This window comes from Patagioenas fasciata, chromosome 3, assembly GCF_037038585.1.
Source record: "Patagioenas fasciata isolate bPatFas1 chromosome 3, bPatFas1.hap1, whole genome shotgun sequence".
Lineage (NCBI taxonomy): Eukaryota > Metazoa > Chordata > Aves > Columbiformes > Columbidae > Patagioenas > Patagioenas fasciata.
This window is the reverse complement of record NC_092522.1, coordinates 31,054,255-31,070,954: the sequence shown is the minus strand read 5'-3', so window position 1 is coordinate 31,070,954 and position 16,700 is coordinate 31,054,255. Positions and strand designations below refer to the sequence as shown.

The 16,700-nt window shown below is 42.0% G+C and overlaps 1 protein-coding gene across 1 annotated transcript in view; it reads right to left on the bottom strand.

The window, feature by feature from the left end:
* Positions 1-3,122, bottom strand: part of EML4 (EMAP like 4) — a 160,851-nt gene extending 157,729 nt beyond the window's left edge. The window contains exon 1 of the mRNA XM_065833364.2: positions 2,771-3,122. Coding sequence (XP_065689436.1) covers positions 2,771-2,795 — 25 coding nt within the window. The 5' untranslated portion in view covers positions 2,796-3,122. The remainder of the gene's footprint in view (positions 1-2,770) is intronic.
* Positions 3,123-16,700: the final 13,578 nt, after the last annotated feature.

The window sequence follows — 16,700 nt, the reverse complement described above, 5'->3', positions numbered from 1 at the left end:
AAAGAGTAAATCAATACCTATTTCAGCTGTACAAGTTAACTCATAATGCATACATTTTTTTTACTTTATGCAGTAATTGGACACTCTTAAGTAGAGTGCTACATAAGCACTTACTAAACCAATAACCAAAATAATTTTTCTAAATTACATATAAATCGTTTCTTTCATCTGTTTATTCTCATAAAAATTTCAATGTGGAAGCCAAAAGAAGACAGCTGCATAAAGTATTTTCAACTGCAAGAGATGCATAAGAAGGTATTTCTGCCTGCACTGGAGGGCACAATCTGTAATAACATTTTGCCTTCCAGATAATGACAGGAGGCATTAAAAGGACAACTTGCTCTCTAATAATCTCGCTTGACTGGTTGAGCATGCACATACATAGATAGCACAGTTTTGCCAACAATAATTTTAATTAATTTTTACATTTCATTCTAAATTACATTAATTTATGGCCTTCCTAAAAGACATTTAGCAGAAGCTAATTAAATTCAGGCCATTAGATTTTAATTAGAGATATTCAGAAGAAAAAAATCTCAGAACAATTCACACATCTTTGTGAATACTACATGCTTGTTAGCAGCTAGAGCAACCAACAAGTGCTTATAAATACAGAAAAGGACTAAGCAGCTGATTCAAACCTGGAAACAAGAAAGTCACACAAACTTTCATGCTTCAAAGCTAAAGATTCTGGGAATGCCCCCTCCTCAGCCCACGCCCAGAAAACCACTGTGCATTCACGCTTGCCATAAAAGCAAAATTGAAGGCCAGCTAACAGTGAATATCACGACACACGGTCTAAAAAGTTGAGCTAAGCTTAATCCCTATTAAATTCTAATAAAATCACAGTGCCTTTCTGGTCAAAAAGTGAAACAAATTAAAGGCCCAGATGGAGCTTCCCTTAATAAGGCAAGGGGGATGCTCTGAAGAGCCCACCACTACTCCAGCCCAAGGTGCTGGGCCATCCAACCAGCTCCACAAGCAACCTCCATGCAGGAAAATGATGCTTCATTATTTCAAAATAATTGTTGTTTGTTTGTTTGTTTTCCCCACACATAACACAAAACACTTATTGATAAATATCTACCTCAGCAGGGCCAGTATTCCATGAGTTAAAAGCAATATGGGTGCCCTTTGATATGGTGATCAGTTCCACTACTGGGTAAAAAGGTTCATAAATATTAACAGCGGCATATTTGCATACGTCACCCACAGGCACAACCTTCCCTCTGAAAACTGGGAACAGAACCCCTATGATTCCTCCGTGTGTTGCCTTCTGATCATCAGCTATAAAATAACTATGGAAGTTACTTGAGCAAGGAGAGTGTATCAGGCAAAGAGCCAAACTACCAAAGCGTACTGTTAATTATGGTGCACCAGTTTGGTTTGGACAGGTGCCCAAAATGCTGGAGTTGACATTTCAAAACCTGAGGGGTTACAATCACACTCAGAAGTATTTAAATGAGTCAATTTTTCCAGAAAATTGAGAACTCTTCACTATTATTACAGATTTCACAGGAGTGCTGTAAAAATAAATTAATCTAATTTTTAGAGGCACAGATTTATTTTTCTAGAAAAGATGGAGTGAGTTTGATCACAAAATGTCTGTAATAGATGCATCAGTGCTGAAAGCTAACAGAAGGCATATAAAAAGAGTGGCAGGTAGGCACCACGTCCGATGCCACCACAAAGGGAATGGTCAGATCTATGTCACCCTTATAATTTCCAGAAAATGCATAGGAACATACATACTTTCTAAGTCTTACATTTGCAAACATTTTCAGTTTCCATTTTTAATCAGGACAACTTCATACTACATGCAATCTGTCCTTTAAACCATTTAGAAAGTGGGCTGGTGAAGAATCTTTAAGAAACTGATGACAATTTGCCACAGTCTTAACAAAACTTAAGAGAATGAAACCTGTCAGTTTTCTGGGAATAGTGGATAAACAAGCAGTAAATATTTTCGATCGCAGCACAACTCCAAAGGGAGGAACCTGACGCTCGGGGAGCCAGGAGGACTCCTCGGGCACACGGAGGGATGCACGGCCACCGGGAAGTAGCTGACTCCCCCCGCCACCACAGACACGGTCACCGCTCCCAACTTTTGAAGTGCTGGAGCGAGCATCCCGCAGCCGACCGGAGCCGGGCCCCGGGGGGAGTAGATTCAAGGCTTGCCGGGGCGGTGGGGCTCCGGTGGCAGAGGCGCTCCCGGCGCTCTCGCTGCGACACCCGGGCCCGCTGCGCCTACGCGGCCGGCTGGGGTGCCTCCCACCCCCGGAGCAAAAGGGAGGGATGAAAAATAAAATAATTTTTTTAACGAATGCAACAGCCCAAAGTCAAGCAACTAACTCTGGGGAAGGGCAAGCCCACGACGAGAGAAAGAACAAAGGAGGCAAGTGCAGCCGGAGCTCTCGCAACAGATGGTTTGAAGCTGACCAGATTTCGCGCTGGCATCCCCTCCCTCTCCCCTCCCCTCCGGCCGCCGCACGGGCGCTGTTTGCACGCACCGGCCCGGCCAGCACCGCGTCGCCCCAGCCGCCGCGGCGCGGGGCAGCCCCCGCCCGCGGGCCGGTCCCCGCCGCCCGCCCGGCCCCGCGCGGCCCCCGCGGTGCAGCCCAGCCCAGCCCCAGCCGCCGGGACCGGCACCCCCAGCGGGAGCCGCGCCGGCCGCAGGTGCGCACCCCCGGCCCCGCGGCAGGGCGGGCGGCTGCCGGCACGGCTTGCCCCGTCCCGCCCTCTCTCCCTCACGCTTCCCGTCGCCGCTCACCCAAACTCCCGGCGAAACCGTCCATTTTGTGTGGTGGGAGGCTGGTGCCGCAGCCCAAGGCGAAGCCGCTGTCGCCGGCCAGGACAGGTTCATTCACCCGCGGAGCAGCGGCAGGACGCAGCGGTGGCGCCGCAGCCCAGCGCTCATGAGCCGCCCGGGGCAGCGGCTCCGGCGTTTCCCCGCGCTCGGCGACGGGAGGCGGCTCCGGCGGCTCCTCCTGCTGTTGCTGCTGCTGCTGCTGCGGGGCCGGCAGCGGCGCTGCCCGGCTCCGTCCCTGCGCCGCGACCCCAGCACGGCAGCTCTTGCCGAGCTCCTCCCGCCGCCGCCAGCGCCGCCCCAGCGCCCCGTGCTGTCGTGCTTCCGACTCCGCCCGCCCTGGCAGCCGCCGCTTCCCCTGCGGGCGGGCCGGCCCCGGTCCCGGCCCCCGCCGGCGGGCAGCTCCGAGTCGCCCTCGGCTGCCGCTCCCGCGCCCCGAGCGCTCCGGCTGCTGCAGCTGCTGCTCGCCCGCTGCGTTGGGAGCTGCGGGTTGTCAAGGAACTCTGGGGAGGAGGGGGAGACGATGGGCTGCTGGCCGCAGCTTTCCACCGGGGGTCCCGGTCTTTGCCAGCACACCTTGCCTGGGATAAGCCGTTCAGGAGTAACAACTCAATTTACATTCAGAAGCTTATACTATCGGGCAATTTGTGGGAGGGTTAGTTAGGCGATTTAATATCATGAGCGCGGTAATCAAAACAGATGTTCTATTAGATTAATCTAAAAGCTTTGGTTAACTAGTTTGAGGAAGTTTTTCCTCACTGTATATCGAGCCAGAGGAACCGCCACTTCTGTAGCCTTGTTGTGGCTGTGTATAGGCGATCTCTTCCTCCACTTCCAGCCAGCCGCATTCCAGGCTGCCTCCTGTAACTTCCAGCTGTATGCTGGATGACGAGGGAAAATAGAAAGTAGAACCAGAAATTCAAGTCAGCCATACTGTATCTAATCTCTTAGCCAAGAGTGTTTTGTATGTTAAGCAACATCATCAAGTTCTGTGATGCATTGCTTTCTCCTTGCTCAGGAAAAGCTACGTACCCATTGCAACATCCTGTTTTGCTCTAAGTATTTTCCTGTAATACACTCAAGTGCTAGTGCTGCGGTCATACAGAGAAATGGATAATTGCCTTGCGAGCATGTCCATGGCATTTACAGCCATGTCCTCTAGTGACAGTCTGTGGGTGTTGTTGAACAGGACTGGGGAGAAATGTGGTGCTGGAGAACAGCACAGACCTGATGGGAGCAGCACACCTTCCATCCCCTCAGGCAAAAGCATTCTTATCTTACTGATTTGCAATATAAAATAAACCCAAGAGGTTTATGTATGCTAACATTAGAGGAAGACATCTTGAAATCTTTCATCAAAACCTAATCTGCACCAGATTCCCCAGCAAAGTTTACTGAACAGCTGCCACAGCAATGAATTTGAGTGTGACTAGCTGCACACACTCATCGAAGCAGGAGGGTGACAACCAGTTGCCACAAAGGAAAGCAGCAAGTCAGAGCCTGCCACGTTCCCAGTTACCAATTTTGTCTCCAGAGGAGAGAATGGCCACAGGGGCAGCATGAGTGAGCATACTAGAAACTTGGGAGAGCTGCCCTTTCTGGGACAATAGGGTCTCCATCCTATGGGTCTTGAACTCAGGAAAGCCACAAATAAAAAAAGCATGCATGGAAAAGAAAAAAAAAAAAAGGAAACAAAACCAGGGAGACTGCTATCACCAGGAAGTACTCTAAATCCTTGTGAGAAGACAGGAGCAACCCCGGAAGTAGATTTCAGGACCTACACCCAACTCAGAACTGAACTGCACTCCAGAACCATGTGCTGACCCAGAGCCTGATCTAGAATCAACAAGTAATCTGGAACACAATCTAGACCCATAAAGTGATGTAGAACACCCTCTAGAAACATAGAGCAAGAATGTGACCTAGATCCCTAAGATGAGCTAGAACCCAATCTAGAACTGGCTCCCTCACAAAACCACCCACTCCCCAATACATGCCGGCTCTAAACACAACTGCACCAATACCACCCTGCCTTTACAAACAACCAACCCCAAAACCCAACCTCTGGAACGCATTCAGACTCCAGGGACAACCCAGACTCTAGGGCCTCACATCTCATAGCAACAATAAGCACATTACTTTCCCCTTTTCAAGTACAGGGATTGGAAGACGCAGATCACCCAGAATGCTGGTATTGGTAAACTACATACATGATCTATCTTCATATACCCTTCAGTCTTGTCAAACAAGATGCCTTCCAGTCAATCTGCTATAAATAGGACATCATTAGCCACTAAGTTTCTTGGTTGTTATTTTTTCTGGTCTTAATTATGAGCAGGTATTAGACTTCCTAGCTGCTCATGGGGTCTGTTGCTTTGGAATGGCTCGATGTAGCTTACCTGCATGGTCTTTTAGCCAAAGCAAAAGAGTGCTTCAGTCACTGCAGCAAGAAAAACACAGCACTACAGCTCCAGTATCATCTCCCCACCTCTCATTTGCCTTAGGCCAGGTTTTCAGCATACTTAAAGCATTGGGAGTACAGAGAGAGAAATCTCCTCTAGCTCAGAAAAGTGTCCAGGGAACTCAGAGCCTGTGGACAGTTTTCTTCAGAAAAGGGCCCCTTTCTTCTGAGATAGAGCCTTATGTAAATGCTTTGTTGTGCTGTTTTCTTAAACAGAACAACCAAAACACACAAAAAAATGCACAACTGCCTTCTTGAGCTCTCAGCAGGACCATCCTTCAGACACACCGGAGTGAGTTATTGCAAACATCCTTAGGTTTGTAAGTAGTGTTGCTTCTATTGTATACACTGGAAACTGTGGCACAGAGTTGAAGACAACAGCATGGATCCATATGTAGATGTTTAATTCCTACTGAAATTGACTAGGAGCATGACTGAATATGTTTGATTATCTGGGTCTTGCAGAGCTTGCATGAGAGTACATAGAAAGTTTAAAAGCTGCAAAGAAAGCTAGTTTTCCGTAATCTTATCTTAAACCCAATATAAGTTTGTTATTCAAGTACTGTAGAAAACACTAACTTTGGTATTAACATTTAAAAAATAAAGCTCTATCACTACAGAGTTATGGAACTGAACAAAACCAAGGAAATGAAAAAAGCAAGGAAGTTTAACTCTGTGTGACGTGTTAATTAGGAATTTCTGAAGAGCTATGGAGGAGTTAACAAAATACAGCAGACTCCAGCTTTCAAATTCTTATGTTATCTTTTTCAGTCTAAGCCAAGTTCTGAATGCTACCTGAACTTAGGTGGAGTTTGTTTGGGGTGTTAATTTATATATTGGTTGTGCTTATGGTGTAGACAACAGATGTAATTGTGTTATAGACAATATACAATCAGAGTTTTAGCAAAAAATCTGCAGTGAATGCATACGTGAGTGTGTTTATCATCTTTAACAATTTTACTTGACGGTTGATCAGAATAACTTATGATTAAAGCAAAAATAACAGGTCCTGGCAAATTACTCAATATAGCCTATAGACTGATAAACGCCATGGCTGTTCCAGGTGCAAACCCTAAAGTGATTTCTTGCCTCTGGTATACTACCTAGTGCTTAACTTGGGGGAGGGAGAAGTTTTACAATGCTGTAAGGGGTTTAACTTCTATTTCTTACTTGACCATGATTCAGAAACATGAACCAAAGAGTTGTAGATTTGTTACAATGTTTTAACAAGCTCAGTGATTGTCCCTTTTAGTTTACGTTTTGATGCTAAAAGAAAGATTACATTATTTGGTGTTGGAATAAACTTAGAATATCTCACCTCAACTTTCAGATCAGCTAAACATCCAATGCTTTATTGCATATATAGATGGTAAATAGAGAAAGGCAACTGTGATACCACAGGGCAGGAACTTTGCATCAGTTTGGTAGATTCACAGTTTAGAAAATCCAAGCTCTTGTGTGCAGCCTGATCCTTTTCAAGTCCCACTGATGCAGGAGGCCGCTAGACAGGTGCTGGGGTAGGGCAAAGCCCACCCTGTGCTGCTCAGAGCAACACGCTTGTGCCTCAGCCACTGTAAATCAGTTTGGTGTTACTGACTTCATTAGACAACACTGGCGTACCCCAGCTGAGGACCTGGATGTACACATGGAGCCTCCCTGTTACTAGAAGGAAGTTACAGAAAACAGGAACCACAGAAAGAGTTCACCCTGAAATACACAGTGAAGGCTACACACATTCCAGAGATTTTTACCCAGCCCTTGAAGGAAATAGGCTATTTTTCCCCCATTGTTTAATTTCTCTGGCACATTTTCCTTAGACTACAGGTTGTTGAACAGTACTTCTTGCAAGAATACCTTTGTTTTTTCTTAATTGACATAGTTTGGCAACATTCAGCCTAGGAATTGTTTAGAACTTTTTAATAGCTTGAATGTAAATTGTATTTGAGCATTTTCTACTGAGAAATCATCAAGATGATTAACAACTGAAGACAAAGTTGCTGAAATTCTTGTACGTGAATTTGGGAGTCTAAACCTTCGAGCCATTTCTTCTTACCCTTTAGAAAGAGGATTCTGCTTCCCACAGTACTTTTCCCCTGATGCTTACAATAGTGTTTAGTTTCCTGGACCAAAGTGGCTACATCTGACAGAAAACTTTTCCCTCCTGCAGTTTTTCTGGTGCACTTCTTCAGAGTGAGCAGCAGGAGCTTGGATGCTTGATGAGGAGCAGTCAGGGAGCCCCAAACCCACAGGTCTAATCCTGCCTGTGCCCTGCTGACACCTGCAGATCTGGGAAGGAGGGAAGAGGTGCTGCTATTTGTAACCAGCTGTGCCTCACAGCTGGTGGTGTAATCAGTGTAGGATCACTCCCTGTGCTGTGGTGGTGCTCCTTGGAGATGCTGTTCCTTTGCAGATATGTGGATTTCTTTATGGTGTCTTGTTTTGAAGAGGAACAACTTTATAGGTTTGCCATAAGGCATGGGATATTGTTAATTCCCCCAAGTGAAGCTCAAGTTAGAGAAAGTTCCCAAGGGTCACTGATGTAAGGGAAAAAGTTTAATGCCTGACCTAGAGGTAGATTATATTACTCCTTCCTGATTTATAGAGGGTACTCCTCTTACCTCCAACACAGAGTCTCTGAAGTTTTTCTTTTTGGGCTGGGATTTTGTCTTCCCACAGAAGTAGCCCGAGGTTCAGTCCCTCTAAATTAGCCAAGGGGGTGAATCAGCACCTGTAGCACTGGATGGGCTGGAAGGCACTAGGGGTCTTTCCAGGGACCTGAAGAGAAGTAGAGAATTTTTATTAAAGCACTTAATTATGAGTTTAACTAAAATACGACATAGAGTTTTCAAAATTAGGTTGAATTTGCTGTGTCTATCCTCAATTTTGATAAAGACATTTAGCTGCTACTGTATAATACATGTTAGAAGCCAGTCATCTTGATGTTGCTGTGTACCTCTCCTCTCAGGTTTCGTAAATTATTCCTAGAGGTCCGAGGTTAGGGAATACCTAAGCGTCTCCTGGTCTTCTTCCATTGTTGTGTAAAGTAGGAGCAGAAATTGCCTTGCAAAACAAAAATTGTCTTCCAAAACAAAAAATATCGAAGTATACTGGAAGGTTTCAAGCAGCAAAACTCTGGGTATGTGGACTTATTTGTAGTAAGATGGATTGTAGTCTTATTTCTATAATGATACTACTTAACTGTTGATTAACATGAAAAAAGAAAAACCCTCATAAAGAGTCAGGGTTGACCTTTACAACTATATCTAGTTGATCTCTCATTAACTTCTGCATGTTTAGTTTTCCAGTTCATTGCAAATAGATTTTGATCACAGTTTGCAAAGTCATTCCCAAATGTTCAGAACTGTCTTCATTTAATACAATAAATATAATTTTCTAGCAGTCAGGGGAAAACCAAGAACAAAACCACAATAACAACATATTTTTTAAAGATACTGATGATTTGTGGGGGCCTCCATAATGGAGACTCAATAGAAATGGCTTTATTTTGAAGAAGTGCTGAGCATCCACTTCCTGAAAAATCAAGCTTACAGTTTGCTGCTTTTTATTGATTATCCCAAAATGGCAATTCTAAGCCATTAATGAAACTTTGGCAAGAACTGTATAATTTCCTGGGGTCCTCATTAAATGTGCATTTTTGTTCAAGTGCAGAACCTACAAAACCCTGTTGGCTTAAGCTAAATTTCACATCATTTCACTGATGTGTTCAGAAAATGGCAGTCTCTGAAAAATGTGACTACCAAGTAAGAGAAAAATAGCAGAGCTTTAGTGCTAATTCGTTCACCAGCCCTGGTGGGGAATGAGCAGATTCAGTGTAATTCCTAAGCATTTGCAAATTGGCAGAATCTGAGCAGAGAAGTGAAACTCTTGTGTGCACAATATTTTTTTCCTCATGAGAGGAAAGGTTTAGCATTTATGCAAGAAAGCAGGTTAAAATTTTTATTCTGAAACTTTGTTGATATCAAGTTTACATTAAATAAGGAAATCTGAAAAACATTTCACAAAGCTGGAAGAAGAGAATCTTATCTTCCTTCATCTCTCCCCAATGGATAAGTGGTCTGGTTTGTCATACCAAAGAGCACACTCAGTTGTTTTCTCAAATTAGTGAGCTCCTCATGAAATCCATACTTTGGTCCAAGCCCTATAAAAGTCCAATGTCTTACATAAGTGCTAAGTTAAGGGTTTAGCTGAAGCATAAATTGGTGCATTGGCTTTGTGTCAGCCATTTACATTAGGGTGCAGTTTATTCTCTGCCTCAGGAAAAAATGTGCTTCAGCTTGTACTTGGGAGCACTGTGATGAGCTTTGGAGTGATCCCTTTTCTCCCTGCTTAGAAAAATTAAGAAAAGGTAAAGGTAACAAGTTAGTGATGTTAGCTTGGGGTGCTAACTAATAAGTATTAAAACTGCTGAAGAAAAGATGATTTTTTACAGTGAAGAGGTTATGGCGATCCCCTCAGGGACAGAATAAATTAACGTTACATGTGGAATGTGTATCTTTTTCCCCTGACTGTTAAAACATCTCCTGTAGCTTTGCATTTTGTACAGATCATTATCCACAAGCTGGTCCACACAGAAGCCTCTGTGCATGGGTATGTATCTGTAAATAAATACGCTCATATACATCCTTCTTCATCAGTGCTGTTCAGCCCTCTGTGCCATTCTGTTTAAGTTATTACTGTGCTTGAACCATTTGTCAGTGGAAGGAAGTGTCTGCAGGGAAGTGATACGTTACTGTGTAGTTTCTTGCTGTGAAGTGTTGACTTTAAAACAGGCTGGCAGTCCGCAGCCCACCCGTAATAAAAATGAACAGACACCATTTAGGAGGTTTTGTTTTTCTTTTGTCCTGTTGTTACACCCAGTTTAAGGAATCTTTTATTGTCTTTCAGCTGCGCCATACTCAGCAATAAATTTCTCTCTTACGTTTGGCCTTTTCCCTTCTGGGAGTTTGGGATTCCTTCCCATTTCCATTTCTACATTTCTAAGCTGTGACAACCATCCTATTGCCTGGTTATTAGCTAGCAGGGCAGGTGTGCAATGTTTTCTTTTAGAAGGGATGATGTTAGACCCAAATTCAGTGAGCAGCACAGTGATCATGCTCTGTTTTACAGACTGAGAACACCAATGAGGATATTAATGTATAACTATGGGCGGGAGAATAAAGACCAAAAACATGTCAGCATAGACTAAACTGAAATAAAGTGGGAAAAAATACTATTTAAAAATATTAATCCTGCAATATAGAGAGAACTTCAATTAGGCGCAATCCTGCTCTCTGCATACCAGCAGCGCACAACTGAGCTTTTAGGCATTGATATCGTCCATGTCTGCAGTAACAGACATTTGCTTTACCACTCCATGAGAAAATGTAGATGTAGGAAGGAGGCTTCTGCGGGGCTCCTGGACACACTGACACCATCACTGCATTTGCAGGATGGGTCATACAGAAATAATGTATCACTTTCAAAGTCGGAAGAGATATCTGATTGCATCTTTGCTGAATGAATAGTATCAGGACTGACACAATAAATCAAGAAAATAAAAATTCTAATCTTGGTTTCTTAATGCTCATCAAAACATATGCTTCAGCTTAGTACCTCCTGCTTTCAGAGGGCCTTCAAATTCATTTAGGCAGATAGTATGATGGGGGTGATAGTTGATCTTTCTTTGAACCAAATCCGTAAAGACTCAAAGATGATGCTTCAAACCTGTCTTGCACTATGATTCCTTGGACGTGGGTCCCTAACCAATGTAACCAGGGGAGTTAGATTTTCTGTAGTCAAAGGGAGTAGATTATTAACTTATTCATAATAAAGCTGTCTTAGGCAGTATGTAACTGGGGTGAATGAACTCATTTTCAAACAGATTTACCTGTGCCTGAAGAATCAGTTAATAAAGCACATTTGTTTTAATTTCCATTACCTACCCTGCGTTTACAAATTATAGTTCCTGATTAATGACATCAGGAGTTGAACTTTGGCTTTTAAAGCACCAGACACATGCTGTGCTGCAGACACATTTACATTCCATTTATGCAAGTCGTCCAATTAAAATTTACTCATACAAAGTATATAATACATCAGAATGAATACATTATTTCCCCTATTAATCTACTTTCTTTGCTTTTTAGCAGAAGTGACCAACCTTTCCCTTTGCCCCAATCAGGAAATCATGTGAAAACCCCCCTTCCTGAAATAAGGGCAAAAGTAAAGGAAAATTTTCCAGATTTAATTAGTAGTTTATAGCTCTTAAATCAATATTTGGAAAAATGAAAGCTTTCCCTTTAATTTTGCTTATACGATTGTATTTAAAAATTGAAAAAAAAAAAACCACCAAACCAAAACCAAACATAGCCTGGTCATACGCAACACCAATTCACCCTCATGTCAAGAGAAAAATATCACAGGACTGAGCTGAGCTTTGTCACAGGGTGGCCTGTATCTCGGAGAAAGCAAGTCTTTCAATAATAGCGTCATGAACTGCTTCGGGTTTTCCTTTTACAGATAATGAGCAAAATTTGCCAGGCACTTGCCAAACAAAGGCACATTAAAAATGACTTCCAACAGAGCGGCTCATGCGTGTAGCCAGCCTTAGCCTTTCCTCAGGCTGGTTTACTTGGTGGTGCTTACAAGCAAAGCCCACCTGAGTCCAGCATCTGCAATAATAGCAGTGACTGTCAGTAGCTCTGCAGATGAAAGAGCTGCGCTTGTTGTTTTTCTGGAAGCACAGAGTGAATGACCCAGCATGAATGATACCTCTCCGTGTGCCCCATAAGATTTTGTTCAATTTTAAGTAGGGTTAATGCAGTAGGCAGAGAGGAAAATCGTGGCGTAGTATTTGCAATTTTCCATGTTTCCACAGGAAAACAGCAGATGGCAGCAAGAGAGATGGTGTGCAACCACACCTGGGGTTTGCCTTCCTCCCAGTGGTGGGTAGGTTTTGCATCATTTTTTGGCTCTTCTAGGTGGTCATGAAAATACAAGGAAGTTGAAAATTACCTTTCCTTTTAGGCGTGATCTCAATTTCTGTGATCTTCATCCTGGAAAGGTATTTCATGGCTCCAGTCTCTCTAGCCCGGCAATGAAGTATCCTTTGTCCTTTTATGTGATTTGTAATGCTTAAGAAATTATGCTGAAGGCAAAGGTGAGTGCCAGAGCAACTCAATCTTTGTGTTTTGTTTCAAATACAATATTGATGCATAGGAACCTTTCTCCATCTAAAACATGCTTCCCAGGCAAAATCCTTCATGTGTCAGGGCCAAAACTCCCCCTCCCACAGTTAACTGCTAGAGCCAGAGAATGTATTAAACTGGAGACAAGATATGAGAAAATTTCTTCCTGAGCATCATGTGATAAATAAATGGAGTCACAGGCAAAGGCAATTCTTTTCAGAAGAGAAAGAAAAATGTCATTCAAAACCTGCTATTGCTGAAGTTGTGAGACAGACATTAAAGACAAAAGTTTCATTTAATAGCTAGGTGGTCATAAATTCATCCTTTAAACAGCAGCCACTGAAGGTAAGATTTCCACAGGTAGTTCAGGGCATTGACACTAGATTCTGCTGCTCCACCTCTGCAGAGGTATAATATGTTTTCAGAAAAACATACTGAACTGTTAGGAGGACAGTTTTCCTTAGGGCTTCACAGCTGAGGAAAGCAAAAGCTTTGGGGCAGTACAGAGTCAAATTTAATGAAAATGTTTCAAGTTAACCATCCTTGTGACACGAATGGTAGTGTTTTGGTTTGGTTTGGGTTGGGTTTCTTTGTTTGGTGGGTTGGAGTTTTTGGTTGGTTGGGTTTTGTTTGGTTTTGAGCAAGTTCCCCAATTCCATTGTTCTGACAGACGTGAAGTTTTTTCTTACTTTTCCTGCATGTTATATCCTGGCTACACAGATGTCTCATGCTCTGTGGATTCCTTTACCACATTTTGGATCAGGCAGCCCAGTCCTCTTCAGAGCCATTTATTTCTAAATGTTTTTTCTCTTTAGTCTGCTAATTCTTTCACCATGTTCTTTTTGACTGTGGGATACAAGAGATTTTTGGCTCAAACAGCCTTGCCAGACTGACTGCCTATTCCAGTCCCAGTTCACAACTGACAGTGATTTCTGAAGGTTCTTTGTTTCAGATTTAAACAAGAAAATTTCTTATGGTCACCTAGTGACTTCAAAGTTACAGTTCTCTTCCTGTTCCTAGGTAAACCTTTTAAAGGATTCTTCTGTCTTTCCTTGTCTCTGCATGCTTTGCTTGAAGTATGCATGGTAATAAATGACGTTTTCTTTCTCAATAAAAGATACACCAGACAGACTATATTGGCTACCAATACTGTTTTTCTCTGCCAAATCAAAGGATTTGGAGATGTCTCCAACATTTCTTCATATGGAAAGCTATTGTGAGCTGGTTTATATTTTGCTGTTCCAGCTGTTACAATTTATGGAGATCAAAATCTGATTTAAATGTTCTTTTTACAAAGACTGTTGAGCCAGAGTTTTGCTGGGAAAGGACAGGTGGCAGCATGGGAAAGGGAGAATTGACTTCTCTTATTTTTCTTACTTCAGTATGATTGGTGCTATATTTTGTACCTAAGGTAATGTTCTGAAGCCCAGGAGATCTGCACTGAATTTTTTTTTTTGGTCATGTCCCTTCCTGCCTGGGTCAGCCTCCCAGTATCCTTCAGAGCTGAGGGAACCAGAGGAATTATCTATGCTGACCATATACCTGTATAAGACCATTTCTACCCATTCTGCCATGGCACACCACCCCAGGAGTGTGGATGAAAGCATGAAGTCTGCCCAAATCTTTTACCAACATGGAAGAAGGGGATGAGAAACCAGCCCTCTGTTTTATGAAGGGGCTGTAAAGATAACAACTAAGTGTAAAAGGCAAAAAGCACCATCAGGCACTAGTAGACCTTAGTTAGTAGTCCAAATGAAAGCATTGCTACTTAGACTATAAGGGTTTCAGGTAAATGAAACAGTAAGTTTGTTTGTGATGGTGGGTGTTTGGAAAGGCATTTAAATTATTTGAGCTGTTTCCACATCAGTAGAAAAGAATGACCAGTCTTGAGGACTGAAAAAAATGTAGATTAAAGCTGATAAACATTAATAAAATGACAAGAAAAACACAAGACAGCAGCAACTGGAAAAACAGAACAAACCAAACCAAACAAACAAACAAAACCAACATGGAGGAGAACTTATTAATTATGCCTGATAATGGGAGGAATGGAGCAGTCTTTCTTTAGCAGACCTGGAGTCAAGTTAGTCAACTTTTTCTTGTTTTCTCTGCCTTATGGGTTTAGGGTCATAGGAATACTGCTGAAAACATGCTGTATGCTTCAGGCAGCAAGTGAAGAGCTACATTTGAATAATCTTTGTATATAGCCAAAACAAAAAGACTCAAAGGCGTTTTGAGTGCTACTGTCTTTCCCCATGGCCCAGAGAGGAGCTGGTGGGCAGGTACCAGTTTCTCACTCTGCTGCCCTGTCAATTGCATGGACAATTGCACCAAGTAAGATCAAAACACTACCCTACTCCAGCAGCAGTGTCTAATGCCCATTTCTACTAGCTAGCTCTTAAACAAGTGTGGAATAGTGAAAATCCCGACTCAAGAATGTGCATCTCACAAATAGAGGGAAAACTACATGATGCATAAAGGCACTTTCACAAAAAAAAAATGGCATTCGTCATGTGAACTAATTTCCTTTTAATAAAACTATTTTTTTAATGCAAACTGCTATCTGTAAATATTACTGAAACCACATTATAGCTGGAATGTGGGAGTATGGAATAAGCACAGTTTGAATGCAATGTGAGCATACGATATGAATAAAATGCTTTTGGCGTACTTGGAATTGGCTGCATTTTAATTTTTTGCAGTATTCTTCCTGTGTTCAATTCCTGTGTTGTCTGTACTGTTTATTTAAACAAATTTGGTCTGGATTTCATCTGAAAAAAAGAAAAGAGGGCCATATATGCCTTCTAAGATAAAATTTGTATTTCCTTTTTGGTATTCCTAGTGCTTGCTATGTGATTTCAAGTACAGTTTATCCTCCAAGTCCATTTCGGCAGAAGAATTTGAATCACCACTGGAATGCATGTGGTGAGCCGAGAAGCTCTACCAGCAATGAAGCCCTTCATCAGAAAAAGAGCCTAGTAGTTTTAAGACTTCATTATGGCTTGGATTGATTTTGTAGTGACATTTGTTTGGTTTCTTGCCATTATTCCAGAAAATACAAAGATCAAAGAAAAGAAAGTCGTATTGATTGGCTCAGGTTTGGTCAAAAGCTAGATTTGTGTCTTCTAATGTAACTAACATTTTACAGATGGCTTGGTTCATGTTAAAGCTAGGGATGCATGTAGATTGAATTATCAGAGGATTAGAACCAGCTGCATTTAGTTTTAAAATATTTTTGTGCATATTCTGTCCAGAAAAATGCACAGAACAGACTCTTGCTGTATGACTTCTTGCAAATGCCTAAAAAAAGCCCCACAAAAACTGAGGGTCTGCTGGTTACCTTTTCTTCAAAGAAACCACATTGTGCATGGTTGAACTCATGAGTTCAGGTCCATAAATCTCATATTTGACTGTGAATTAACAATAAAAACCATCAGATCTGAAGAATTTACTTGAATAACACTAGAATCCAGACTAGTATCAGTAGGAGATCCACAAGTCACTGGAAGTGACTTTCCAGTTTCCTTGCCCTACATTTTGTGCACCTCTATAAAGGGATTTGGAACAATGTGATTCTAATTTTGTAATGTTTTGCACTGACTCTGCACATCTCTAAATGAGTACACCAGATGCAAAATGATGAAGAATCAGCACCAGTGAGTCGTGGATTGATCTGCTAGCAGAAGTATCCCTAAATATTAACTCTTTTAGATTCCGAGTATCAAAATACTTTCATGATGTCTCAGGACACACAGAAATGTCAAACACAGTATTAAAACAGACCATCTAGATTTTCACTGTTAAACTAGATTTACTATAATTGATTAAATTTATTATAAGCTCTTTGAAGTCACTAATAAATGAACACTTGAATTATGCAAGTGTTCCAAATATACTTTTACTTATTATTAATAATTAAAGTATCAGCATCCACACTTGCAGCAATATTATTACCATTCACTAGATAAAACAGAACTAGGTTTCCATTACCATTAATACTATGTAGTTTATTCTATTCTATCATTACCCATGAAGTATTCTGAAAAAGAAGGATAAATTCTTACTTAGTGCTCATTAAATCTGCTGTTATTGGTGTCCACTTGCACTGAAATCATTCTGGATGCTCATCTGCAAGGAAAATAATTTGCTGAAAAAATCAGAGTTTTTTGCTAAGTTAATCTCTCTTTGCATACTTGTCTTAGATTTAAAATATGTTATTAGCAATGCTTAATAAGGGGTGATTCTT